At 45.1% G+C, this 27,862-nt stretch overlaps 1 protein-coding gene across 1 annotated transcript in view; it reads right to left on the reverse strand.

The window, feature by feature from the left end:
* Positions 1-27,862, reverse strand: part of LOC144824453 (protein spinster homolog 3-like) — a 340,991-nt gene that overhangs the window by 96,045 nt on the left and 217,084 nt on the right. Inside the window, exon 9 of the mRNA XM_078683551.1 lies at positions 9,889-9,954. Within this exon, the coding sequence (XP_078539677.1) occupies positions 9,889-9,954 (66 nt within the window). The remainder of the gene's footprint in view (positions 1-9,888; positions 9,955-27,862) is intronic.

Below are 27,862 nucleotides of genomic sequence, written 5' to 3' on the forward strand. Positions count from 1 at the left end.
GGTGTATATACAGTGCACTTCTGAGGCGTATATACAGTGCACTGCTGAGACATATATGCAGTGCACTGCTGAGGCATATATACAATTGACTGCTGAGGCATGCATGTCCACAGTGCACTGATGAGGCATGTCCACACAGTGCACTGCTGAGGCATATATACATAATGCACTGCTGAGGCATATATATAGTGCACTGATGAGGCATATATACGGTGTACTGCTGAGGCGTATATACAATTCACTGCTGAGGCATATATGTAGTGCACTGCTGAGGCGTATATATAGTACACTGCTGAGGCATATTTGTAGTGCACTGCTGAGGCGTATATACAGTGCACTGCTGAGGCGTATATATAGTGCACTGCTGAAGCATATATGTAGTGCATTGCTGAGGCGTATATATAGTGCACTGCTGAGGCATATATACAGTTCACTGCTGAGGCGTATATACAATGCACTACTGAGGCATATATGTAGTGCACTGCTGAGGGGTATATACAGTGCACTGCTGAGGCATATATATAGTGCACTGCTGAGGCATATCTGTAAGTGCACTGCTAAGGTGTATATACAGTGCACTGCTGAGGCGTATATAGAGTGCACTGCTGAGGCATATATGTAGTGCACTGCTGAGGTGTATATACAGTGCACTGCTGAGGCATATATATAGTGCACTGCTGAGGCATATCTGTAAGTGCACTGCTAAGGTGTATATACAGTGCACTGCTGAGGCGTATATAGAGTGCACTGCTGAGGCATATATGTAGTGCACTGCTGAGGTGTATATACAGTGCACTTCTGAGGCGTATATACAGTGCACTGCTGAGACATATATGCAGTGCACTGTTGAGGCATATATCCGAAATGGCTCTGTACATCTTCTGCTTGACGAGAATAGCCAATAACTAACTAAAACTGCTGAATGTATGTTTCACGGATAGTTTGACGGTATAGGTTGATTGGCGCCTTCCACAACAAGAAGTGCTTGAAACTGGATACAATTAAAAGATGCCTAATGAGGCAAGTGAAGTAATTCACAAGCTCTTCCCGAATTTCCACAGATTTGCTGTCCTTGCTCATTTTGTTTTTTAATTAGACTGCTAAATGTCTATCCTTGAACGTTTTTGCTTCGCCCATTCCAACCAAAACAGCATGCATACATTGGCTCTGCAGCTTTCATCATGGCACAGACGTTGGTCCCATGCTCACTGTGCAACTGGAACCAAGATGCACCTGACTGAAGAGGCCAAAACCAGTCTTGTTGCTTGTTTTCCATTCAGAGAGCACCGGTTACTACTGGAGCAAGACCAAGGCTGAGGGTGGTCCTTGTCTGGAGTGTCACAGTGCGTAAAAAAAGCAGCAATTGGTTGGAACCTGACTAATTACCAGTGGCTGAGATGAATTCAGGCATTTTTTGTTTGTTTATTTATTTATTTATCGTTTCAGCTGTCAGCTTTGCAATAATTAAAATTATGATTTAAAAACAATTAAATACAGAAATCTCACTTCTTTAAAACCCATACAGAGCAATCAACTGAGCGGCACAACTACATTCAGGCACTGCATTCCATACCTTTCAGGAAGGAACAATTAATCTGATGGCCACCTAGGAACTATAAGTATTACGTACCATTCAGGAAGAAACAAATAATCTGATAACTGTCTAGGCACTAAATTCCTTACCATTCTGATATATAAAAAGTGCTAATGGAAGGAACACATACATATACCTTACAATTAGCAAACGATATAATGACACTTGGAGCTATATTCAATCCCAGTGCAAACAATCAATAAATTCATCAGATGTAAAAAAATAAAATACAAACGCATCTAAATGTTAAAACATATATGGTTCAGGCGGAATCTTACTTCCTAAAAGATTTGTGCAGTTACAGATGCTTTAAACCATTTGAAGAGCTAAGTTCAATAAAAGTAAAAACTATTGATTAACGTGACTGAACGCATAAACAGTACCATCAGTCTATCATACCATTTGAGCACCCAAACTCCTATCCAATAATAATTATTAGTTAATTTACCAACAGTCTCAGGGCAGGATTTAAGAAAACATGGGGGGCATACGATTTTAACAGCAATAGCTTCATAGTGCATTATGAACCATTTTACCCATCACATTTTTGTTTTTAATCACTCCAATAGCTTTTGTGTGATGGGTATGCCCAAATATGGGTCCCATGCTCACTGTCCCATAGAAATGAAGCTGTATTTCACTGATGAGGCCCAAGCAGAATAAACCCTGTCTGGGATAGGGGACTTCCTGTCCATGAGGGATCTGGTCTGGGAAATGAGCCGGACTCTTCCAAGTGGAACACAACCAAACCTGGGTTGAAGAAGAATGGTCATTGTCTAGAGGGGCAAAGTGAGCAAAAAATCTATAGTTTAAATGTAGTTAATTCAAGCATTCCACCGATCACCATTTTGATTTATTTAGTGTGGAACCTGTTGCAAGTGAAACTCGTAGACCAGTTCTGGTTCCACACTTCTTCTTTTATTTGATAAGTACAAGATAACAGCGGCACCGACACAACAGCAACCTCCACCCTTCTCCTCCAGCCTGCTTCTCCTCTCACAACATTCCCTACTCCTACATTCCATACATTCCACGCACGCACACACATACACGCGCTAACACATACACGAGACAAGACACGCGCACAACATTACACATACAACCAATACCACACACCCTCCTCCTCAACAATTAAAGACACCACCACAAAAACTACCCTAATTTGAAATCAGAAAATCGGGCAGGCAACTTCCTTGTTCTATTGCCACGACGTAAATTGCCACCCTCAACACCACTATCAGAACAAGAAGGAACATCGTTAACGATGTCTCTAACACTACCTCCTGTTACACATCTAGCATCACATCTAGCATTACAACCAATCATGCTACTAGTTGACGTCCCATCCTTCTTTAGTCCAAAATCATCACCTAACATATATCCACTACACGTCCCCTCATCAACTCTACCAGAATTAGAACTAGACAACAAACCTACCGCACCACCCCTCTCATTACAAAAACTCAATTGTCGAAAATTCCACCTCTTACCATCTTCTAATTCTACCGCACCATTGAACACCTTCACTACTCTCAAGGGTCTAGACCATACACTTTCACCCTTCAACACAATCCTAGGATTCTTTACCCGAACTATTTGACCAATCCTCACCAATGGCCAATTACATTTACCTCCATGATACCTCCGGCTACGATCCTGATAATTCTTGACTTCAGACCTAATTTCTTTATCAATGTCTTTGTTACTGCACCGCATCCTCTCATTTCTTTTTCTCAACCACCAAGGAACCAACCCAGTAAATGGTTTCCTACCCCTCAAAATCTCAAAAGGTGTTTTTCCTGTGGCAGAATGCGGAGTTACTCGAAATGCAGTTAATCTTTCTAGTAGTGCCTTCCTCCAGGGTAAGCCCGCGCTCAATGCCAATTCAATTACTTCCTTAACCACCCTGTTGAAGCGCTCAACTTGACCATTACTTTCGGGATGATATAAAGATGATTTTATGTGCTTAATACCCATTATTACCAAGAATTCCTCCATCTTCTGCGATACGAATTGAGGACCATTATCCGAAACTAATATTTCTGGAACCCCTTCCCTTGAAAACACATCTTCTAAAAATTCAATGACCACCTCCGTAGTCATTCCACTTACCATTCTCACCTCAGGCCATTTCGAATAATAATCGACCAACACAATAGCATAACAGTCCTTTGCAGATATAGCTGAAAATGGACCCATGAAATCAATCGCCACCTTTTGCCATGGATACTCGGGTAATTCCACCATAGTTAAAGGTACCTTTAATGGTTTTGCTACCTTATCACTAGCTCCACAAATCCTGCAATCCCTCACTAATCTATCTACCATAGGATCAACCCCTGGCCACCAAAACCACTCCTTAACCCTTCTTTTAGTACTGGACATACCACCATGCCCTATGTGACTCTTTCCAACAATACTTTCTCTTAACCCCACAGGAGGCACAATTCTGTCACCTCTTAGGACAATATTATTAACAATACATAACTCCTCTCTAATCTTTGAAAATGCAGCACTCTCACCACGTAAGTTGGATTCCCTTGGCCACCCATCAACTATGAACCTTTTGATCTCCTTCAAAACCACGTCCTTGTCCATCTCGCACATCCAAGATGCCTCAGAAACAATATTATCAGTACCCATTTCATTTATCAAAAATACATCCTTGATGGTAAAGGCTATTTCACCATCCATATTTGTTTCACTTCCCACTGAATCCACATTTGGTAATCTTGAAAGACCATCAGCAACCACATTGTCTTTACCGGGAATGTACTCAATGTCAAAACTAAACATCTGTAGTTTTGAAGCTAAACGAGCTAACCTAGGAGTTAAATTCTTTCCTCCTTCAGGTCTCAAGATGTTAACCAATGGTTTGTGATCGGTAAAAATCTTAAATTTCTTTCCCCAAACATACATCCTGAATCTCTCAGCAGCCCATGAAGCCGCCAACAATTCCTTCTCTATTACGGAATAATTTCGTTCCGATTTCGTCAACGTGCGAGAAGCATATGCCACTACCCATTTTTCTGACTTAACGCATTGAGAAAAAACTGCACCAATACCATGACCAGACGCATCCACAGATAGTATACATTTAGCATTTGGTAAAAATGGTTTTAAACATGGTGTAGTAACTATTTCTTTCTTCAACTTTTCAAAACACACTTTTTGATGCTCACTCCATATAAATGCAGCATTCCTCTTTAGCAAGAGTCTCAATGGTTCAACTTTCACAGCGTAATTTTCAATAAAACGCGAATAAAATTCTGTTAACCCCAAGAATGACATCAATTGCTCCTTATTTGTAGGTTCAGGAACAGCTAAGATAGCATTAACATGACTAATTTTTGGTCGAATACCATCTTTGGATATAATGTGTCCTAAATATTCCACTTCAGATTTCCCAAACACACATTTCTCATTTTTGATGGTTAGTCCACTGTTCTTCAGAGCATCTAGAACAGCATACAAACTTTCATCATGACATTCCTTGTCACCCCCATATATTAAAATATCATCCTGAAATACCTTAGCATTTTTAATACCTTGCAAGATCCTGCACATCTCTCTTTGAAATACTGCAGACGCGCTTGCAAGACCGAATGGCATGTTTTTATATCTAAACATCCCTTCAGTGGTAATGAATGCAGTACAATGTGTTGAATCCTCATCAAGAACTATTTGGTGATAAGCGCTTGTTAAGTCTATCTTGGAAAACCAAGAAGATCCACCAACAGAAGATGTAAGTTCTTGCAAATTTGGAAGGGGAAACGTGTCAACCCAAATAGCTTCATTTAAACACCGTAGGTCAACACATAGAGGCAAATCGCCATTGGATTTCAGAGAAATCACGACTGGCGAAACCCAATCCGAGCTTTCAACCGGTTCAATAATTTCATCCTCGCACAATTTTTTAAGTATTTCACCCAATTTTTCTCTATAACTGATAGGTACATTTCTCAGTTTCTGCTTTACTGGACATGTGCCCTCCCTTAAAACGATTTTATGTTTAAATCCAATCATTTTGCCAATACTATTGGAAAAAACGTCAGGAAATTTTTCCTTTAAAAATGAATAGTCATTCATTTCACGACAATCATCCTGAATGGAATAAACAGGGCACTCTAAACGAGGATCAATTTTCATGCCCAAATCAAACATGTGCGGCCATCCCAAAATGGTTGCACCTTTGCTAGATATGTATATTTTACCATGACATGAATTGTGTCCAAAACTAATTTTGGCTAATATGAATCCTTCTAAGGGTATCTTATGTCCAGTATAACCCCCAGGGTGTACATCCTGAACCAATAACGATCTGTTCGGCCAAAGTGACTTAAATTGATCCATGCCCATGATGGTGTACCACGCACAAGAGTCTACCATTATCTTAACGTCTAAACCATCAATGTTAACGATGGTAGATGGTAGCTCTTTGATTCTACCCTTCACCTTAACCAATTCATCGTGTACACTGCAGATTTCACCTACAACATGAAAGGCATCATCATCTTGGATGTAATTTATGTCATCTTGATCCTCCTCTTGAATGCAATTAACTTTGGCCTTGAAATTGTGGCACACTCTAGTAAAATGGCCTTTCTTTTTACAATTCGTGCAAATTTTGTCAAGTGCAGGACACCACTTGTAGTTTGCTAAATGGTTGGATGACCCACACCTATAACACAAAAACTTCTTTTGCTCATTGCTTTTTTCATAACTTTTCTCATTGCCTTTCTTATTAGTATAGTTCATAAATGACTTATTCTCGTTTTTAGGTTTAGATTTATCACCCTTATTTATCTCATTAACTGAACCAGATGCAAGATCACTTTTCTCATTTCTGACTTCACGAATACACTGGTCTGAAATCTCCACACCCCTAGCTACTTCAATAGCATTTTTTAATGAAGTGTTACTCGATGACCATAACTTTTCTTGAATCTTTTTTTGACTTAGTTTTCATAAGAATTTGGTCACGTAAAACTTGGTCATAAGTCATGGTCTCAAATTCACACGTAACAGCCAAACCCCTTAACACTGAAACATACTGATCAATTGACTCATCCGCTTTCTGAGCCCTCGAATAAAATTTAAACTTCTCCATCACCACATTAATTTTCCTCCCAAATCTTTCTTGCATCTGTTTGACAGCGCATTGATAAACACCCATGTCCCCAGCATTATCAATTTTAGGCAAATTTTTAAACTCCCTTAACCCCACTGCGCCAAGTCTGTGTTTAAGTAGAGATACCATTCTTTCTTGAGAAGATTCTTCCTCAGCTAAAACCTCAACATATGCTTCAAACATGTCGAGCCATAAATCCCATGCTATGGGAGGTTCACCCGATTCTGCCAAGAAGAATGGTGGCGGAAGAATTGAAGACATTTTGGTCAGTAGAGTAAATCAATTATCAGGACAACAGGACCGATGCTTGCGCAAAAAGTTCACCAATGTTCACTTAGTATTGTGGATGTTATTAAATTATTTGGGCAAAAAGTTCACCAAAGTTCAGTGTCAACGTTTAGTTGGCTGGTTATAAAATTAAAGTATGGATATAGTCGTGAACATCAGATCAATAATTGAATGCTTACTTAAAGTCCTTTCTTCCAGTAAGCTCACGAAGAACACCAGCAGTTTAAGCGTACGAAGAACTAGTAGCGTCGGATCCAGCACTCGGTGAACACAGAGCGTTGCTAGGATACGATTATCAAACAAAATGGCTACCACGTCGTGTCGTCGGACGTGATGACGATAGATACTACGGAAGCTCAAAGCTGCATACGTGAGCCGCTACGGAAGTTCAACGTCACACTGCAGGTCGAATGGAACGTTCCGGGATGGCTACTCGCGGGCTGCTTGAAAGATGCTTCCTTGAAAAATGCTGACCAACGGCGGCATCCTGCGCTGCCGGACAATCAGAATTAGTTTACCAAGTACGGCTTCCTCTGGTTGAACGCTGGTTGAACACTAGGAGAGGTGGTCCGGTAATCTTCATTAATCCATGGATTTGCCGTCAGCAATTATTTCTTTTCCTGCTTTTTTTTTTTTTTTTTTTTTTTTTAAGATTTCAGAATCGTGCTCAGTGCCGCTGGAGGGTTTCAAATCCCGCTCGTCGCCATATGTTGCAAGTGAAACTCGTAGACCAGTTCTGGTTCCACACTTCTTCTTTTATTTGATAAGTACAAGATAACAGCGGCACCGACACAACAGCAACCTCCACCCTTCTCCTCCAGCCTGCTTCTCCTCTCACAACATTCCCTACTCCTACATTCCATACATTCCACGCACGCACACACATACACGCGCTAACACATACACGAGACAAGACACGCGCACAACATTACACATACAACCAATACCACAGAACCCACTCTGAGACTGCAACTGGGCCTATGTTGTGTGTGACCAAAATATAAATTACTACTAATGTGAAATGAATGCTTTGCCATTCCACATAGTATTTTATCCAGAGCTCAGTTGACTTGCCATTATTTAGTTGTGACTAGCTTTTTAGAAATACCAACCTGTATGATTTCAGAAGGAGTAATTCCATAATTACGCATATAATACTTTACATAGGTGCCCAGTTTAGAACAGGACACAATCATTTTGATAATGTCAAATGCCAATCAAAATATAATTTTAACATAAAAGTAACAAAGCTTAGAAAATTCTCAGTGCTACCCTAGTGAAAAAAAAACTTCTGTTTGAGGTTAGCCACACACAGTCAAGTATTAAAGTGCAGTCACTGAAGATGAACACATAGTGGATATTACCAGAAACCACTCAACAAGTGCTAGCTGCAGTCTGAGTGGTTATGGTTAACGTTGTATCGGGGTTGTAATAATTTTATGTGTAAGGATGCAGGCAAATTTGTTTCACCTCTCAAAACAGAGGTCTCTACTCCAGCAGCTTGTATTCTTTACTTTAAACCACGTTGCACAGCAGCGCAGGCTGAGGTGCAACATGGATTAAAGTAAAAACAATTGTGATATGACGCAACCAGCGTTGACCGCTTCAAGCGCTTTTTTTGTTTTTAAACAAAGCTCGAGAGTGTACAAGCCACACGAGGGAGGAGGGGGAGGGAGAAGGGAAAAGCAAAAATTGATATCGATGGAGTTAAGCAACACAAGGGAGGCATGGGGAAAGATGGTGGGATGAACAACAGGGGAAGGCGAGAGCTCACCTATATCTCCTTGCGCCTAAAAAATGAGCGTGTCCTTGTGTAATGTAACTCGTGCTCAAGTAAAGCTCTCCAATACCTTCGGGCGAGTTTGTGCTATATAAAACTGCAAAAAGCAAGCAAAACAAAAGCAACTCGGATGAGGCATTGGGGAGGAGAGGGGTAGCAGCAACATCGGACAGCTAGAGGGCGAAGCAACACGAGGGAGGAGTGGGGCAGAAGGGATGGAGAAGCAACACATGGGTCAACCGGTGGAGGGAGAGGGGACAAGCAACACCAGGGAATGGCGGGAGATGGACTGCAGACATGCACTCTTTAAGAGTGCGTGTCCAGTAGAAAACAAAAAAGTACCTGCAAGAGTGTGCAGCCAGAGGAAGGAGACGTCATGCAGACTCTACTTAGACCATGCCCCACTGCAGCGACTAACACAAGAAGCGCCTAGAGGAAGCAGGAAGGAGCCGCCGACCAAGCAGAAGCAAGGAAACGAGAGCGACGTGGCAGGCAGCCAGTGGTAAGTAATAGTAAGTAATGGGCGGGCTCTAAGCCTTCATGTGCGCTGTCTCAGGCGAAACCTAAAAAGGTGGAAGATGGCCAGTTCCAGGTGGTGTTTTGAACCAGGAAGTGTCCATCAGTTTAAAAAGCAGTCTCAGAATTGTTTTACAGTGAATAGTCCCTTTCTTTAAAAAAAAAGTGCCAGCCCCTATGTGTTTCTCCCCTTCCCTCCCCTCGCCAGCAAGCTGCCTAAAAAACAAAAGCAATTGCCGTAAATGTGACTGTGGTAAAAAAAAAATGCCAAAACCAATAAAAACTTTTATAGTAAGAAATCTGCGTGTGGCATGCGAGAAGAAAACACATTACATTTTTTTGTTAGAGCCAAAAATGTTGAGAGCCTTTTTCAGAAAGCGACGGTGCAATCTCCAATGAAGATCTGTCTGACGTCGCTGCGCACATTAAATGTGGCCGCGCTGCAGAGACACAGGTGATCTCACAATGATATCGCAAGCAGCGCGCGCCCTGTGGAGCGGCGCAGGCGCCTTCCTGTCAGCAACGGCTTTGTGTACGCGGGAAATCAATAAAGCGGCGGGAAGAACATTATAAACTCACCAGCAGTATGTCAGCCACAATGGCCCAGTTAAACGATAAAAGAAGCTCCCCCAGCGCAATAAAAATCTGCAGAGAGAAAAACAGCAGTTAATGATCTGACATTTTATAGAAGCCAAGAGTCTATACTGGGTCTGAGACTGAAGAGGTCAGGGGCAGGCAGGATCTGCCACAACAAGAGGGCCTCTCTCAGACCAGAAATGTAAATATAGCAGCACAAGCACTGGCAAAGCCAAGAGTTCTGGCTCATGAATGAAAGTGTCTTTTGTGTGATTGATGAGTTTAGGCATTCACTAAGTCACTGCGCATGCACTCAGTCACTCATCTTTGCATTCATGCATCCATTCATCCATCTACTGACTCATTGTTGCATTCACCCTGTAACACAATAATACACACACCAACTGAACACCATATGCAAGATACATTAAAAGAATACAAGAAGAAAAAAAAGAAAACATGCTGACATTTAAATATGCTGGAATAGAGTAGAGCATAGGTATTATAAATAGACAATTGCTGATTTAAAGTTCCAGCATGACCGCCAAATTTATAACCAAAGTGTTGGCCATCTTGGAATCATGAAACAATGATACACTGCAAACAACAGTGCCCCATAATGACCTCTTGGTTTAGAGAAAATGACCACATGGTATGCCTTGCGCCTACAGATTAAATGAGCCGCAATCAAGTAACCAGTTAGCACTTACTGTACAGCTGAAGTATCGTTTTAAGACACATTACAATAAAAGAGGAGAAGCAAAGAAATGAAATTGAAAATAAAGGTCTCGCCGACCATAGATGTACACAACTGATTGACTTGCAGCCAAGCCCTGTATCCAACTTCACGCAGGCAGCCACCAAGAGCCAGCCAACCCCACGTGGCACATGGCCTTTGGTCGTGTGTGGTGTTAGCTGCATAGGCTTGGCTTGCAGCCAGGTCCTGCGTCCGACTCACCACAGGCAGCCAACCCCCGCTGTGGACAGCCGAGCGCAGCGAGGTAGGTAACAGCGATTGGTTGCCACAGGGCCCTGTAGCCAACCCTCTAGCAGGCTGCAATGCCCCTGCCTAAACAGCCATTGGCATGTGCTGTGTAGGGTTGGCCTTCCGACCCGGGGGAGCCCTTCTCCCTGGGCCCAAAATGTATATTAAATGGATGGGGACATGCAGCCCCCTCCCGGCAACTTAATTGGCCCCAGGGACCCCATCCCACTGGGCCAAATTCCAATAAAAGGCAAGCAGGCTTCATGGCACTCCTCCAGAGCCTTAAAAGGCCCTGGGGACCCCACTCCCCAGGGCCATATTCTAAGAGGAGAGAGGGGCATCCAGCCCCCCCAGCCCCTTTAGACAAATAAAATAATAAAGGAGAGGGGGGCTATATGCCCCATCTCACTAGCCCTTATCCTGTCTTGGGGGCCCCATCTCCCAGGGTGAAATTACATAATTAAGGGGAGGGGGCATAGGACCGAGCTTTATTAGGCTTCAGGAATCCCATCCCTAAGGCAGTATGTTATTATAAAGGGAAGTGCGCCCACGCCTCCACCCCTCCCAGAACTTTTTTGGCCCCAGGCCCTGCATTAATTAGAGGTTGGTGCCCACCTGAGGGGCACCTACCAACCACCACCTCGAGGGCTGTGGGGGAGCAGCTATTTTCCACTTGCTCCCTCCGGGCGGGAGCAATATGTGTTCAAACATAACAGAAGTCTGCTTTCAGCTGGCGGGAGCATATTTAAATCTCTGTTTGGTGGGGAGAAGACTTGCATGTGTGCTTCCGTTTGGCGGGAGATTTAAACAAGCATTTACAATGCAATGGTTTCGCCTTTGGAAAATTTAGAGCTATTGGCATTGCAAATGACAAAATTTGTATTTATGTGTTGGTTTTGAAAACAGATAAATAAATGGCATTGTCATTTACTTTGCCATTAGCTTAATTTCTCGCAAATGTGAGACCTATTGTACCCTACGGACGAGCTCAGCAGACAGCAATTACTACCACACACACCCAGAGCCAGCCACACACACCCAGAGCCAGCCACACACACACACCCAGAGCCACACACACACACCCAGAGCCACACACACACACACACCCAGAGCCACACACACACACAACACACACACCCAGAGCCACACACACATACACACACCCAGAGCCACACACACACACACACACCCAGAGCCACACACACCCAGAGCCACACACACCCAGAGCCACACACACCCAGAGCCACACACACACACACCCAGAGCCACACACACACCCACCCAGAGCCACACACACACCCACCCAGAGCCACACACACACACACCCAGAGCCACACACACACCCACCCAGAGCCACACACACACCCACCCAGAGCCACACACCCACCCACCCAGAGCCACACACACCCACCCACCCAGAGCCACACACACCGACCCACCCAGAGCCACACACACCCACCCACCCAGAGCCACACACACACTCGGGAGAGCAAGCACAGCGAGGGGGCAGGGAACTAAAAGTAAAATGCTAAAAATAAAATATTCCATGTCGCAATTAAAGTTACCATCACCCAGTCACTGGTTAATGACTGTAAAAACATCATCATCACCTATGTACCGAAGGGAGGAGTAAAGAACCTCAGGATGCCCTTCAGTGTAAAAGTCTTCATTGGCTTAGTGTGCAGGTGGGCCTTACTTGTGTTTGAGCCCGCAGGCTCTAAAGCAACTATGCCCAGATGTGGGAGTCCCTCCTCAGGGGACTCGGTACCAACCATGCCCAGGTGGAGCCCTTGTGGGCTTTAAATCAGAAATGCCCCTGGGAGCCTCTCAGGCTCTCACTCAATTATGCCCCTTGAGCCTCTCTCCTTGCTCCGGTCCCACTCCGATCGGGTCACTTTGCTGCCGGCATGCGGGAATCTCTGGCTGCCGGTCTGCTTCCTTTGCCGGCCTCTCGCTGGGGCCCTCCTCTCGGTGGGGGAGCATCGGGGAGAGACGCTGGCTACACTCCGGTGGTCGTGCTTTGGCGGCGGTCGGGGTAGCCTCGTGTGGTCGCATGCTGTGTATTTAGAGGGCTACTGTCATGTTTTCCCTCTGTTTATAATCTTAATAAGGACCCAGGAGTCTTTCGTGTCACACACTTCTGCTGTTTTCGAAGCAACACAACTCTTTGTGAATCAGAAACGTTTTGGGTCTTTGCCTCGGCATGTGTGCATATAAGACATGTAAAAACAGCTGGGGTTTTGTTGTGGGAACGTCTGAAGAAGGGAGTGTGCTTTTGAGGGGACGGTGGCAATGTCGAGGGGATCGCTGCGCAAGGGGTGTCTGATGGTAGGCTAGCAGTTCTGTTGGGATGTTGGTGCTGGGGTGTGAAGTCGTTCCAGCTCCTCACAGGGCTGTGCTGGGGGTGCTCTGAGGTCACGTCCGCGTGATGGTGGCTGTGAAGTAAAGACGGACTGTGCTGGTGGGACGTTCTGGGCGTGCCATGGCGCTGGAGAACGCTGTGCAAGGTGTGCGGAAGGCTGTGCCAGGAGGGTCTTGGGTCAAATACTGGAAGACGGGGCTGCCTGAAAGAAACTTTGGGCGGGTCTGCCTGTACAGGGGGTGGAGTCACGCAGGCAGGAAACGTACAGTGAGTGAACTGGCTGTGCAGGGATTTTTCGTCCTTTGCGTGCGTGGAATGTCGTGGGGCTGTGCGGGGAGGGAGAGGTCTTAGCCTGCATGGAGTTGCCTGGAGGATCGTGCTGTGCGTACGATGATGGGTTACGTGCACGAGGACGTGGGGATCCCCATGCAGGGGCTGTGCAAGGAACGGACAGGGTCGAGAGTTAGGGCTAGCGCCAAGTGCAGCCTACGCAGGACGGATGGACTTCCTTGTAGATGGATGACTGGCTACATTTATTTTAAACAAAACAAATGCAGAAAACGAAATGTGATAAGCATGCAGCAAACATAGGGGAAGTGGCGGCACACGCTGTTTATGGAATGTCGTGGGGTCGTCACTTGTGCAGCGTGTGTGGGAGGGCTAAGCATGTAGGTTATAAGGGAGTTTGGACTGTGCACTGCAGTGACTATTCGGGATAAAGTTCTATTGATGGAGGATGGATGGGGTGGTCCTGGACCCATTGTGAGTAAGGCAGTGGAAGGACGTTGGACGTGCACGCAGAGCAATGGTGGCAGACAGCAGTGTGTTGTGGGGGGATGCATCAGGAGATGTCGGATGTGGATGTGCTGGAGGTGTCCATGACTTATGCAGGGGTGGGTGTAAGACTGCAGGGGGAGTGGGGCCATCAGCGGAGAGCGTCGTCCTCTCCAAGTGACAGTTATTTTTGACGACACGTTTAGAATCCTGAAATTCCGTTTCCATTGTATTCGGGGTGTACCTCAACATTTCTAAGTGTCCAAAAATATCTTCTCTCGAATAGGCTGTTCACTGAATGTGGATGCGTCTGTGTGGGTGGAGTGTGAAGGCGGCTTGTGTAGAGGGTGTCAGTGTATGCTTAGGGAGTTTAAGTGTGGTTGTGTGTGCGCAGGGGGCGTGGGGCTGCTTTTGTGAGTTGTGTAAGGGTGTCAAGTAAATGTGTATGCAGGCTGTTCGTGTGCACCCTGTGGGTTTGTATGTTTACAGGTGGCAGTCTTCACAACTTTGGATACGTCTCGTGGGGCGGAAGGGGTGCGTGCCCTACTCTGTAGCCTCATCAGAGGTACGTGATGGCCATTCTGAGCTACTTGCCAGTGGCCGCCGAAGCACTGTCAGCGGCTGGCTGCGGGGCGCAGGTTGTGACTGGCGGTCATGTTGATGCTTTCGGTGGAGTGAGGTGGGTTGTGGCTCTGAGTGCCAGTTGTGGGGGTGCCGGCAGAGGAGGCTGGGTCTGCGCAGCTTGTCTGGTGTCTCAGAGTGCAAGCTTCCGCTATGCCTGCTGTGGTGCTACTTGTGTGACTGCGGATCGTGGGGATTTTGTCTGACTGCGCAGACTCGGGCTACTGGGTTATGGCTATGTGGGATGAGGAACTGAACGCACTGGGTTTGCATGCGGTGGATGTGTTTGGATGTGTATATTGCTGCAGTTTTAACTATGCAGGTTGTGCCTAGCGGTTCGTGTGGTAGCAACACACTTCGATTGTCCTCCGCTAGCATCCTAATGTGAGCTTTGTTGTGAGCGCGGGGCTCCCTGCATGCGACCACTTAGCTGTTAGTGCCCCCGTTCCAACTGTGAAGCTGCGTAAATGCCAGTGTCTTTCATTCTGTGCTGCTGGTAGTCCGTCTGGAGCTGTGCCGTGTTCCGGCGAAGCAGTGTGATGCTTCTGGCAGAGCGCACGCCTGTTGCCCCTGGCACAGATCGCCGTCATATTTCAGTACTGAAGTGTGTGCACATGGTGTAGTGTAGTGCCAATGCCGATGGAAGGCCGAGATGTCTCCTATTCTGTCGCGGCAGCAGTGAGAGGTCGTTGTCTAAGCCAGTGGGACCTTGCGGCCCGTATCTGGTTCGTGGCCATAACAGTGAGGCTGCAAATAACCTCTCTGCCCGCATCCACCGCTGACAGTAGCGGTCTCCGCTCCAATCCCCAATGCACCTTTGTCCCCGGTCCTGCGTGTATGAAGGGGTTGAAGGAGGCCAGGATACAAAGCAGGGGCTGAAATCACTCTCCACCGGGCGCCATCTTCAACGAAATGGCCAAAACAAACCCAATGCGGCGTTTTTTCGTCATATTGCTAGATAGGAACACACTGGTCGCTATGGGAACATGCGTTCCTTGGATTGGATTGGCCATTGCAATCCAAGCCTCTATTCCAGTATGATTGACGCCCACACGCGTCTGACCGGCGCGTTCCAAGCCTCATTCGGGTGTAGCCACGCCCACCCGGAAGCATACGGAACGACGAGTAATGCTTTTAAACACATCTACCGGCCCCGCTCTCGATCGTCGGGGTCCGGTATAGAGGAAAAGCTAGGTGCCAAAGCGGGTGGCGAGCATTGAGGGCGTGAGTTCTTGACACACCCCCTCACAACGCGACCGACACGAACGAGCTAAGTACATTTAACCGAATGCTTCTAAAACCTCTCCCTTCTTCCTACAGGGTGTGCCAGGTACGCTCCTACCCCCCTCCCGAGACCCATGGTGCAGCTAGCGCCATAAACCTAAGTGAGATAACGGTTTGCTGTTACGAACTGTTCGGTGGGGTCACTGACCTTTGGTCCATTGATCCTTCCTATGGAGTAATTTCAATTGTATTTTAAATCCCCTCCAGTTATTTAGCGTATTGTAGCACTTATTTGACACTCCACTTCCCAGACTTAGTGGTATCATCCTTAAAGGGTTATATGGATGGTGTTAACTTTAGTATGTATTTGATAACACTATTCCTGCCACAGTTTGGAGCACTCTGGATAAACGATTTGACCTATGCCTACCATTAATTGTGTGTATGTCTTTTATGTTTGTCTGTGTTTGTGTCCTTTACAGGTGCAGAAATACTCCTAAAATTAGGAGTTTTTTTAATGAGCTAATAGCTCTTATTTTGCACTTTTTCACAATTTTTTATCTTTTCACTTTCACGTCCCCAGGTTAGGGTGGACGATTAGAGAGTCCATACCGCCGGCGTTCACACTAGTCCTGACGAATGCCTAGGTAAATTAACACCATTATAAAGGCTGAAACATGTTGACTGACTTAACATAATTTCTGAATTTAACCAAACCATTACCTTTGGCAGTAAATTCAGACACATAGAAACCTTTTTAATTGTGTCTTAGGGATCTACTAATTAAAGCTTTTTTTGAGATACTCTGTAGACACTTTTATTTATATTCCTCACTGCACGCCCATTCACACAACCTGCTCCGCAGTCTTCTGGCGTCGTAGCACACCAAAGAGGCATTAGGCCTCTGCGGTGGGGCCCAATGATGAAGCATGACACTGACTAGGTCGGTGTGTGAGGGCCTTCTTATCCACCCTAATTGGGTGTTTGAACTCCTTCTTGACACAGCTCCTTCTCTGTGGCTATTGAGATTCATGTAACCTCTCTTCTTTTGTTTATACAAAACAAACCTCTAAAAAAAAAAAAACACCGCCCACCGCCACAATGACGTTGTCAAAGGGGCAGGATGAGAGAAAAATCGCCGGAACGCCCACCAATCGCCTCGCTGAAAGACGGACGCCTCTCTCTTCCAATGGCTAGCCTCCATTTATGGAGCTAGCCAATGGAACACAGAGGCGGGAATAAGACACATACTGGTAAACAAAAGGTTTTCGCCTGCGCCGAAAAGCTGCGCGGCGCAGCTTTCGACGAGGCGAAACCTAAAAAGGTTCCCGCCAGACAGAAGCTAATACGATTCCCTACCCGTGCTCTTTGAGACACAGTAAGTGAGCCAATCCCAGATGATGGGGTCCCTGGGTCCTATATGCTCAGGGAGTGGGACAGCACGGTCCCCTCTCTCTTTAAACGTTATTTTGGCCCCGGGGGATGGGGTTCCCAGGACCTACAGTGGCTCGGAGAGAGGGTGGGTGCCTAACCCTCTGCCGCTTCTTTTTAGCAATCGGCCATGGGCAATGGGAACCTGGGCCTGTTCCTGAGGGGCACAGAGTGGTCCCGTCCTTTTTTTTAAAGAAATCGGCCCTGGATAATGGGAAAGCGGCTCGGGTAGCGGGCTGCACCCCCCTCACCTTAATTAATATACAAGGCCCTGGGGGATGGGGTTCCTGTGGCCCAAAATGAGCTTGGGCAGGTCACCCTACTCATGCTGCCCTCCCCGTATATATTTAATTTTTAAAATGGTTTACGCCATTTTCTCTGTTTGTTGCGATCCTTCAGGATTCCTGAAGGATCACAGGTACAACCTAAGATTTTATTTTGTTATTTAGGCCTGGAGGGTGCGTCCCTCTGGGTTCCCCGGCCCCAACCCCCACAGGATAGGGGAGCAGGGTATCTCTAACCTGCCCCCATATATTTATTTTTGTTAAACATCAGGACTGGGGACTAAGCCCCCGAGTCCCATAAAGACTGCCATCAACATTTTTCTGATGTGATGGCAACCAATCAGAGCGCTTGCTCCTGCAGGAGTCTGACTCCCATGGGAGTGAACTGGCCCAAGGGAAACAAGCTCCATGGACCAATCGGAACACTAGGGAATTGATCGGTGAAGCGGGTTGAGCAAAAAGGGGGTTCAAAAAAACACAAAACCCTCATGCATTTTCCATAGACTTCTGTAGACAAGGCTACAGCAAAAACTGCTGAACCAAATTATACCTAATTTGACAGGAATCTAGATCTTGGTCCACATTTGTGCATTTTGTGATTTGGTGTAAATGCGTTCAGTAGTTTTTGAGAAATTTAGGGTAAAAAATAATTGTATATTTAGGTAGTTGGGTCTACGTGATTCCCGAAAGACTCTAGCGGGAGCACCAATTTAAAAATAAAGCATTCTAATGAAAAGCAGCATTTACAACGAGGCGCAAACTATGCGCTGTGGTTACAATGCAGGCATAACAATGAATGCGTCTTTGCCAGGCATATCATTACAACGACATGGCTTCGGAAAAGCAACACTGGATTTTACCGATGTTTATTACAAGATCCTGTCAGACAGCTAAGAAGAGATTCAGGCAAAAATGTGAATGGTGTAAACCAGGGGTCTCCAAACCGGTCCTGGCGGGCCGGATCCCTGGTGTAACCCATCTTCCTCTTGGCTGTGCATTATACCATCTCTCCCCAAGGATTCTTACAGAGCAAATCTTCTCTATTTACAGGTTGTCACACAGGATAATCAACACCCAAATCACTGCCTACTAGGGTAATCTGTGAGATTCCATGTACTAAATTATCTGTAGGTCTTAATACAGAGTAATAACTAGTCACACTTAAAAGCCTATTGGCTTTAATATGCATTAATATGTCAGGCCTAAAGATTTTAACATACATTTCATAATAAACAGGTCAGGCCTGTAGCTAGGATCATTGGCTTGCTACCATTACCAACACAGTCCTGTTGTATAGAGTATCAACTATGCCACAAGCAGTCTTTTTAGTGGAAGCATACAAATGTGGCCCCATCACATTCTTGTCCTCAAGTGAACCAACATGTGAGTGGAGGCTAAGCCACTCTCTCAGTAGAACTCTAAAAGTTCTTTTTTGTTTATCACAGAAGGTCAAGCAACAGTCGCGCTGTCAAGCCAGACCCAGAATCCAAGTAGATTAGTGTAGCTCTAGCAATCCCACTGCCTTCAAATACAAAACTACACATTGAAACCTAAAGTTAATGATGGAAGTGGAGGGTACTGGACATGCAATATATTCCTCATTGCTGCCTCCTCCCATCTGTGCTGCTGCCTCAGAAAAACAAGCACCATAAATGATCTAGTTATCAAAGACACTTTAACAGTATTACCATGTCATGTGCCTGCCTCTGAATGTTCAAGCTCAGTTAGACAGACTGCTGCTGGCTCAGCCAGCTGGATAAAGAAATATAACAATCACGGACATGTGAAAGGAAAGCACTTTTTACTGTGGTAGCACAAAATTTCTGCCCAATCAAATCATGTTCTTCTGACCACTCCACCTTTGATCAGATCCAAAGCCCCTCTCTGTTGTACTCCTGGGAGCTCTTTTTAAGGTTGAGCATATTATGTTTGGACATGATGATGCATTTTGCGCTAAGAAAATAGCATCAAATGCCCACTCTGCCCCATTGTGGAATTCCGCGGAATCTCATGGAATTGTAATGTAATTCTGAGTGATTCCGCAGAATCAAACTCCGCTAATTTGGCCCCCCTGTAGTGTTAAGTCTAAATTGGGTATTTCTGTACCTCTGTGGCCCTAAGATATTTTTGCATCTGGCATTAATATGGCTACATCACTGAATCTAAGATGGCGACATCCCTCGACTTAAGATGGCTACCACTCTGACTGTAGGATGGGTACCACCCATAACCCTAATGTTGCAACGTCTGCACTCCTGGAATGGAAACCTCTTGTAAGGTGGCAACTTTATCACTAATATTAATATCTCTTTGACCTCCACAATGGCAGCGTATGTGTTCATAATAAGTGTAGTACTCTGACCTCTCTAACCATGTTCTGCCTGATGTACAGTGCTCTAATCCCTGAAATGACAAGATCTGTGCTCAACCACAATGATAACTACATAAATGCAGTAAATGAATGCCTGGCATACCCTTGATTTGCTGTCTCTCTGATTCGAAGAGCTCTGCATTTAAGTGCCCCTTTGGTCCAAAAATGGTGACCTCACTGACTCGAACATGGTCACCTCTCTAACACCCACCTACCTCACTTCATGATGACTTCCTCTTTAGTGCTATGATTACACTTCTAGGGGCACAGTCCTCACCATCTGTAGCTGGACACCACTGATGTAGTGTCTATGAAGTCTAAGAAGCAGCTGTTGCAAATTTACAATGAAACACTCAGTGTTCCAAAACAATGATTCATGCACATCACACAGCCCTACAGAGCAGCAGGCGCGCTACATGTTCCTGGAATGTATCACCTATTCTTGGAGGTCCCTCAAGCTTGTTTTCCAGGTCACAGATTTTGCTTATAATAGATCCTCCACCTCTAGTAGTAGCAGCCAGAGGACTGAATACAGTTTCTCCAAGCATCTGGATCTAAAAACATAATAAGTGGTGAAATTCCAGGTGGAATAGGTTATATACCAAGAAAGTACGCGAAGAAATGGACGCTGCCTCACCCACACACATCTGCCTTCCTCCTTCCTCCTCAGCTGGTATTCCCAGTGACAGAACCAACAAGGAAGACCAGTTCCTACAGGTATGGCATGGAACCAGACGCCTAATTTCAGAGCGATGGTTCTGCTACCATTTCCACCAGTATCACTTCTGTCCAGGACAGCCATGTTAATTGAAACATCCAGGCACATTCGGGGCATCGGAATGTGGATGCTGGAAATGCACACCCACTGTGAGGATACACTCCACTAACCATGTGTTGTGGATGGTACTTGCACCATGCCGAACAGACAAAGGGGAACTGCCAGAATGGTATTCCTCCACCCCTCCAGGGGCAGCTCCCGCCATGTAAATTCATGAAGAAAAAATCCCAAATCTGTGAGTGGGAGGAGCCCGAATACATTGGCGACCCTATGCCGGTTTTCCTCTTGCACTGTTCCGGCTGATTGGGCAGCGGCTGGCAAAATCTTCTTTAATTGAGGATCTCAACAGTGCTGGCCAAGACTGGCACAGTGCTGGGTAAGATAGAATTGCTGTGTGTGATGGCCAGCAGGTTCACTTCCTCCTTTCCCGCTAAGATGATGAGGCACAAGGGCATGGTTCATGTGTAAGGGATGCAAGTACTTAACCAATGGGAATTACTCTGGATTGCTTTTATCATCTGGGACCGCCTCGATTATGGTACAGAAGGGACATGACCTGGCAGCGTATGCTGCACGTCTGCCTATGGCAGCTCCCTGTCTATAATGGTAAAAACGAGCTAAAATAGTAGTTGGAATGCACCTAATGTAATTAACCATGATTCGGAATAAATGAAGAATTTCGGTCCATCAAACTGTGCTAAATGAATCACTCTAAGACCCTCAGTGAGGAAATACCACATGGTTCAGTGTGCCAATACAACTCGGCTCCATTAAAAGTATTATCATGATTAAGGGTTAGTTTTCTTCCCCAGTAATGACTCTCTAATAATCTCTGGGGTTTGGACTCTACATTATTAAACAATGCTGTCACAAAAACCTTTAAATATCTGTTTCGACTTCCACCCAATTCATCACTTGCTCAGATCAGGCTGGAATTTGGCCTCTGCAACCAACAATAGCAAGGATGGGTCAATATGTAAAGACCTGGAAACAAATTAAAACTAATATTAATAATCCAATGTGCTATCTACTGTGGCAGGAGATGCAGCAAAGAAATCAAAAGTTATCCTTTTACAAATATCTTCAGATGGCTCTGAAAGAATTGTCAATTGTTGATATCTGGGAAATGTCTTTAGGTCTACAAGTGTTTAAGAAAATAATTAACAAATCAGTAAAACATCTATTTCTTCTGAAAGACAAAGAATTGTTTAGCAAGCGATCGCATGCATTGATGACAGAGAATGAATATACGAGTCTTAATGTTCAACCATATTTAGAAATACCCTGGACAGTACAAACCAAAAATATATTCATTAAAGCAAGATTCAGCAACTTGTCAGGTTTAAAACATGTGATGCCTTGGTTGAGACTATCTACACCGAGTCCTTGCAGATTATCCAATTTATGGGAAGAAAATATTATTCATTTGGTTTGCATATGTACTGTAATGACTGCTGAAAGAAATCGATATTTGAAAAACTGCTTCATTGATAGAGGTGTTCCCACATGTAGACATGCTATGGTAGTTTGTTTTAGACCAATGGACATTATAATGAAGGCTAATTTTACGAAATGTTTGATACTTGTAAAAAAGACATTGGACGCCAAGTCGAGCCCAGTAAATTTGGAAGTTTTGAATAGCTAGAAAAAATATTTGCACTATACAAATGAACTTGCACAAAAGTAATGACATTTTATAGGCTATTACCATAATATGTTTTATCAATATGTCTTGTGAAAATGACGGATTGAATTAATGTTTATAATGTTTTTTTTATATAATCTGAAGAAATTGTCTGAGTAAGATTATTAAGATTTTTAGATTTATTTGCAATGTTTTAAAGGGTGTATTAAAGATTGTTCTAACTGTAAGATTTGTATTAATCATACAATAAAACTTTTACTTACAGTAATGACTGGTGTGGAAAGAAAAACCCAATTACGATTTGCAGGTGGGGCTGCCTGAGAATGGGGAACGACCACTTACTAACTCCTCTGCTCGGAGTAGGTGGAAAATCATGGCAAACAACAAAAAAAAAAACATAAATAGACATTTCAAGGACACAGTGCAAAACAACAAACTCCTAACCATGCTGACATGGAAGAAGATTGGGGCGTGCAATAAACACACTAATTAATGTGAGTCAAAGGACACACAATATTGGCTCACACTGACTAACAGGCAACGCCCAGAGGTGCAGATCATGTCAACTGGGCGGTGAGAACTCAGGGGCATATGTACAAGCCCCTATCGCCACCACAACGTCACTTTTACCGACGTTGTGGCGGCGATAGGGGCAGTGCCTTATGTACAAGACAGCTATAAGCCACTTAATGTGGCTTAACGCTGCCTTGTACATAAGGCCGCCTTTCACGCTATGGTTAGCGTGGAAGGGGTGTGCAGTGGGTGTTGTGGGCATTCGACCGCAACACCCATTGTATTTGATGCTGCCCCCTAAGTACTTTGGTGGCGTACATAGGTGGCACCGCCAAAATTAAGACCAGGAAAACTCTGGTCTTAAGTTGGTGAAACGAGGAGAAATGCATCATTTCTCTTTGTTTTTGCTTTTTCCATGTGTGCTGCCTTGTGCAGCACACATGGAAAAAGCAAAATGCCATGGTTTGTTTATGTACAGGAAGTAGTCGCTTCCTCTACATAAACAAACCTTTAAAAAAAATGCAATTTTGTCACTTTGATGTGTGCTGCCTGAAGCAGCACACATCACAGTGGCAGAATGGCATTTTAGGATAGGATTGTTTATGTGCAGGAAGGAACACCTTCCTTCACATAAAAAATCCTCCCCTACACGCAGACTCCCTTGCACTCTGGTGCAAGGATGCCTGTGTTGGCGCTAAGTTGCCAAAATTAGCATCATCAGAGGGCGAAATGCAAGGCTGCACGACATTCTTGTAAATATGGTGCAGCCTTGCGTTTCAGAAGTGACGGAGTGTGTTGTTAAGCCAAAGAAGCTAACGACACGCTTCGCCACTTCCTTGAACATACCCCCCTTTGAGTGCTGACCAAACTCCGGAAATACACAGGTGAAAGGACCACAACAGAAGAACCTATATCAGCCACAACTTCAACCTGCATGCAGCCCAAATTCAGGCATGGTAACACTTGCAGCGACAGCAACAGGAGAATGCAGCCCGCGACTGAAGTGCACAGCCTCTTGTCCGGCTCCTTCTCTTGCCAGCGCTGTGTTGTCCCTTATTGGGCTTCTGCTTCTGCAGAACCATTATGCTTCAAGATGGTGCCACGAGTCCAGCAGAGAATTTCTTTGTCACGGGTTCTTCCCCTTTTGCGTGGCAGTCTTCAGCGTCTATATAACACCGGGGGAAAGCAGGCATTACTGCCAATCCATGGTAAACGGTAGAGTAGACAGGATACTGTAGGATAGTGGTGGATTGCTGTGCTGTCTAAAGGAGCGCCGGTAGAGACATCTACGCTGCCATCTAGTTAGGCCATGGCCCCATGGTGATTCCATTGTTGTTCAGGAAAATAGAGAAAAAATCCAAACTAAGGGGCCTATTAGGATGGCGTACGGACCTGCATCCGTCCGCCACCCCCGAGGTGGAGGGACCGTCCACAGGGGCAGCGGCGGTCCCTCCGTTGCAATTAGGATGTGACCGCCACCCTGGCGGTCACATCCCGTATCTTTAACCTTGCGGCGGGTGCTGCTTGAAGCAGCACCCGCCGCAAGGTTAAAAATGCATGATGTGCATTTACATGCACAACGTGGCAGGCACCGCGCGGTGCCTGCCGCTTTGTGCATGTAAATGCAGGGGGGTACCATAGGTACCCCCCATGTGCATCCCCCACCCCCCGACACCCTGGAGGCCCGCAAGGGCCCCCCAGAACCTATTGTCCACTTTTTTTTCCACGGCGGTAAATCCGCTGTGGAAAAGCATGTTTACAAACCCATCGTAATTTGGCTGGCGGTGTCTTGCAGACACCGCCACCAAATTGCGTTCAACACCCCACGGATCAGCGGCGGACGGACCTGCCGTCCGCCGCTGATCCCACCGCCATCATAATCTGGCGGTGGGTGTTTTGAAGGTCCGCAGCGGTGATTCCGCATCTTCCGGGCCGGCGGTGGCTTCCACCGGCCCGGAGGATGCAGAATCACCGCAATCATAATCGACCCCTAAATTGTGGATCTTATCCACAAACATTCTCTGGCATAGGATGGGTTACCTATCTTCTAGATGTCATTAGGATTGCCTAAGGAGAGAAAAGCATCTGCAGTGAGCACCAGAATTTCAACAAGGTATACGAATTGAAATACATGTGACTGCACTTATGTACTCACCGACAAAAGATTCCATAAGGCATTGTGGGTTAGGGTCCTATTATCCTAGTTGAGTGATGGGCATTTCTGACAGCACCATCCCAAGGTAAAATATCAGGAGTAACCAATTTAGGACTAGGAGGACCAGATCCAGGCCAGAGTTTCTGGTTGTCTAGCAAACAACCTATTTTGAACACCACTATTTTAATTTAAACATACTACAAGTAGGCCTGGATAGAGTTTGCAGCGTTTTACTGCACAGAACTCTGCGAAGTACAGATAAACACCGTACTCCAGAGAGCTCCGCCAGCGGCGGAGTCTATTAGGTTGCTGTTCTCGCACTGGATTTTTAGCACAGGAGTTTGTCCCGCACTGTAAAATCAGGCCTAATGGCACTCCATGTCATGCCAGAGGTCACTGCTGCATTATGCCGATTGAGTAGACATTCTACTCAAGCAGCAGCTTTCGCAATGTGAGCGGCAGACTCTCAACGCGAACGGTCGCAAACTGCCCGACCACCCTGTTAAGAAATCTCGCCGAGAGGAGGTCTGGCATGTGTTTTTTTCCGCTCAAAAGAAATTCCTCAGCTCTGCATCACTTTGCTGAGTTTTTGGGAACTCCACGCTCTGGGCGGAGTGGTCAAAACACTGCAAACTCTGCCAGCGGAGCAGAATTCCTCACCCACCCCTGACTACAAGCTATTGTAAAGTCATGTTAATGAGCTCTCTGATTCAAGAGATGTCTGGTAATGTTGTCAGAATGAGAATAAGTAAACTTGAAAGCATGAACTATGTGAAGGTTGGCATAACTATTCCGGATAACAGCCAGAAACTTAGCCCCCCCTAACATAGATCCAGCAGATGCCTGAATGACTTTGGGATGGCTTACAGTCATCTTGCCAATTTCTTGGTAAAATTCAATACCTTCTTCCATTCTCTCATTTTAAAGTGCTAATCTGCTCCCTGGTGCATTACTGTTAAATTGCTGAATCAAACCTCCTTGCTGACCTCATCCAGATACTGGGAATGTTAAACTATTTCGATATATCAGCGCTTACTCTCTGCCATCGCTACGTGGCTACAGTCATAGGTGCTCGTTAGGAGTGGCCTGGTGCTAGGTTTGCTAATTATTGCACCCGATATTAATACAGTGGGATATGTTGTGAGCTTTCTCCCTAAAATAGAGCATAAACAGGCACAGGCATCAATCTTTTTAACGAGCACAGATGGTGCGATTCACAAAAATCAGCCGTTTGACCTGCAGAAAAGGGCTTTTGCGATGCATCAAGGTTGAAGGTACTCGCAATTTAAGAATTTGCAATTTATTGTGATTTCTTAAATTGCGATTGCATTTAAGGAATCACAATTTAAAAGCAATGCAGGATGAAATCACAATAGCAATTGCGCTAATAGGGGCCGCAAATTACCATCAATTAGAACTTGATGGTAATTTGCAAAAACTTTGAAAAATGCACTAAAGTGCATTTTTCAAAGTTGTAGGTTACACACACACATGCCCTTGGGGTATGTCTGTGCGCAACATGTGTGCACAGATCAATTTCAGGGGTGCAACAGAGTGTCCTTTTGAAACTCTTGCACCCTTGAAATTGCATTTATTTATTTTATTTTGCGTGTTTATAGAGCGCTTGAATAAACTCCCAAGGGAGTATCTCCGCGCTATGTGACTGCTGAACCTGCAGGGGATCGAATTCCATGGCTCCAAACTAGTTCTTGAACTGTGTGGTTAGACCTGAAACAAGAACGTCTTCAGCTTTTAATGAAGGCCAGATGATTTTCAAGCTGCCTAAGCTGGAGAGGGAGACCATTCCATATCCTCGGTACCCTCACGGACAGAGCCTTACCCCCTTGCCTTACCCGCTTGATCCTAGGAATTGTGAGAAGCATTTGGTCACTGGACCGTAAAGCACGGGAAGGAACATATGGCACAAACTTATCTGCATGCACAATTTGCGAGTACGTATTGGGTACTCGCAAATTGGGCCTGCAATTTCCCATTCATTCCTATGGGCCTATAGGCCTTAAGGCCCATAGGAATGAATGGGAAGACATTCCTTAATTGTGACTCGTAATTTGCGAGTCGCAATTAAGAAATGTTTGGGAATCGCTAATTTTATAGCGATTCCTACTTGCATAGACTTTTGCAATTCCTTAATAATCGCAATTAAGGAATCACAAAAGCCTACATTGATGCATGTGCCCTAAAGAGTAGATTCGGTGCCCAGTGCATAAAAATCCACATGTTCCGGTATGTTCTTGGGCTTTTCCTCCCTTTAAATTCTGGCAGGTTAGACCTCGTGAAGTTTAACAGGGAAGATAGTTTTTTATCCCTCCCAGTATGTTCTGTTGTGATAAAAGTGTCAAAACTCATAATTGCCCTATGAGTGGGGAATTGGGGACATTGTGTCTGCTCAGTGTAGGAAACTGAAGACCTTGTAGTCCTAGACTCCCACATCTGGACCAGAATTGGTCCAGTGGTGAAGATGCCAACTTTTCAACCGTGGAACCTTCACTCCAATCCCCCTTTGGCACTTAACTTAAAAATATGTGATTGAGGGCAAATCATGTAATCATCTCCTTGTACCTAAAAGAGGGAAATATGTGAAAAATAAAAATTATTGCAACTGCAAACATGTGAGACTTTAAGCTATTGCTTATTTCAAACTGTGCTGCTCCCCATTTGCTGAACTCATCTTGTATCATCTTGTACTTCTATGAATGCCCTGCCGTAGGGGGCACAAGGGCGTCGACCCTCTGCCACTACTGCTCGGCATAGTATAGCTTTTATTTGAAAACAAATTAATTCGCGGATCGTATTTTTGCATGTAAAACCTGTCA

This window comes from Lissotriton helveticus, chromosome 3_1 (genome assembly GCF_964261635.1).
Source record: "Lissotriton helveticus chromosome 3_1, aLisHel1.1, whole genome shotgun sequence".
NCBI lineage: Eukaryota > Metazoa > Chordata > Amphibia > Caudata > Salamandridae > Lissotriton > Lissotriton helveticus.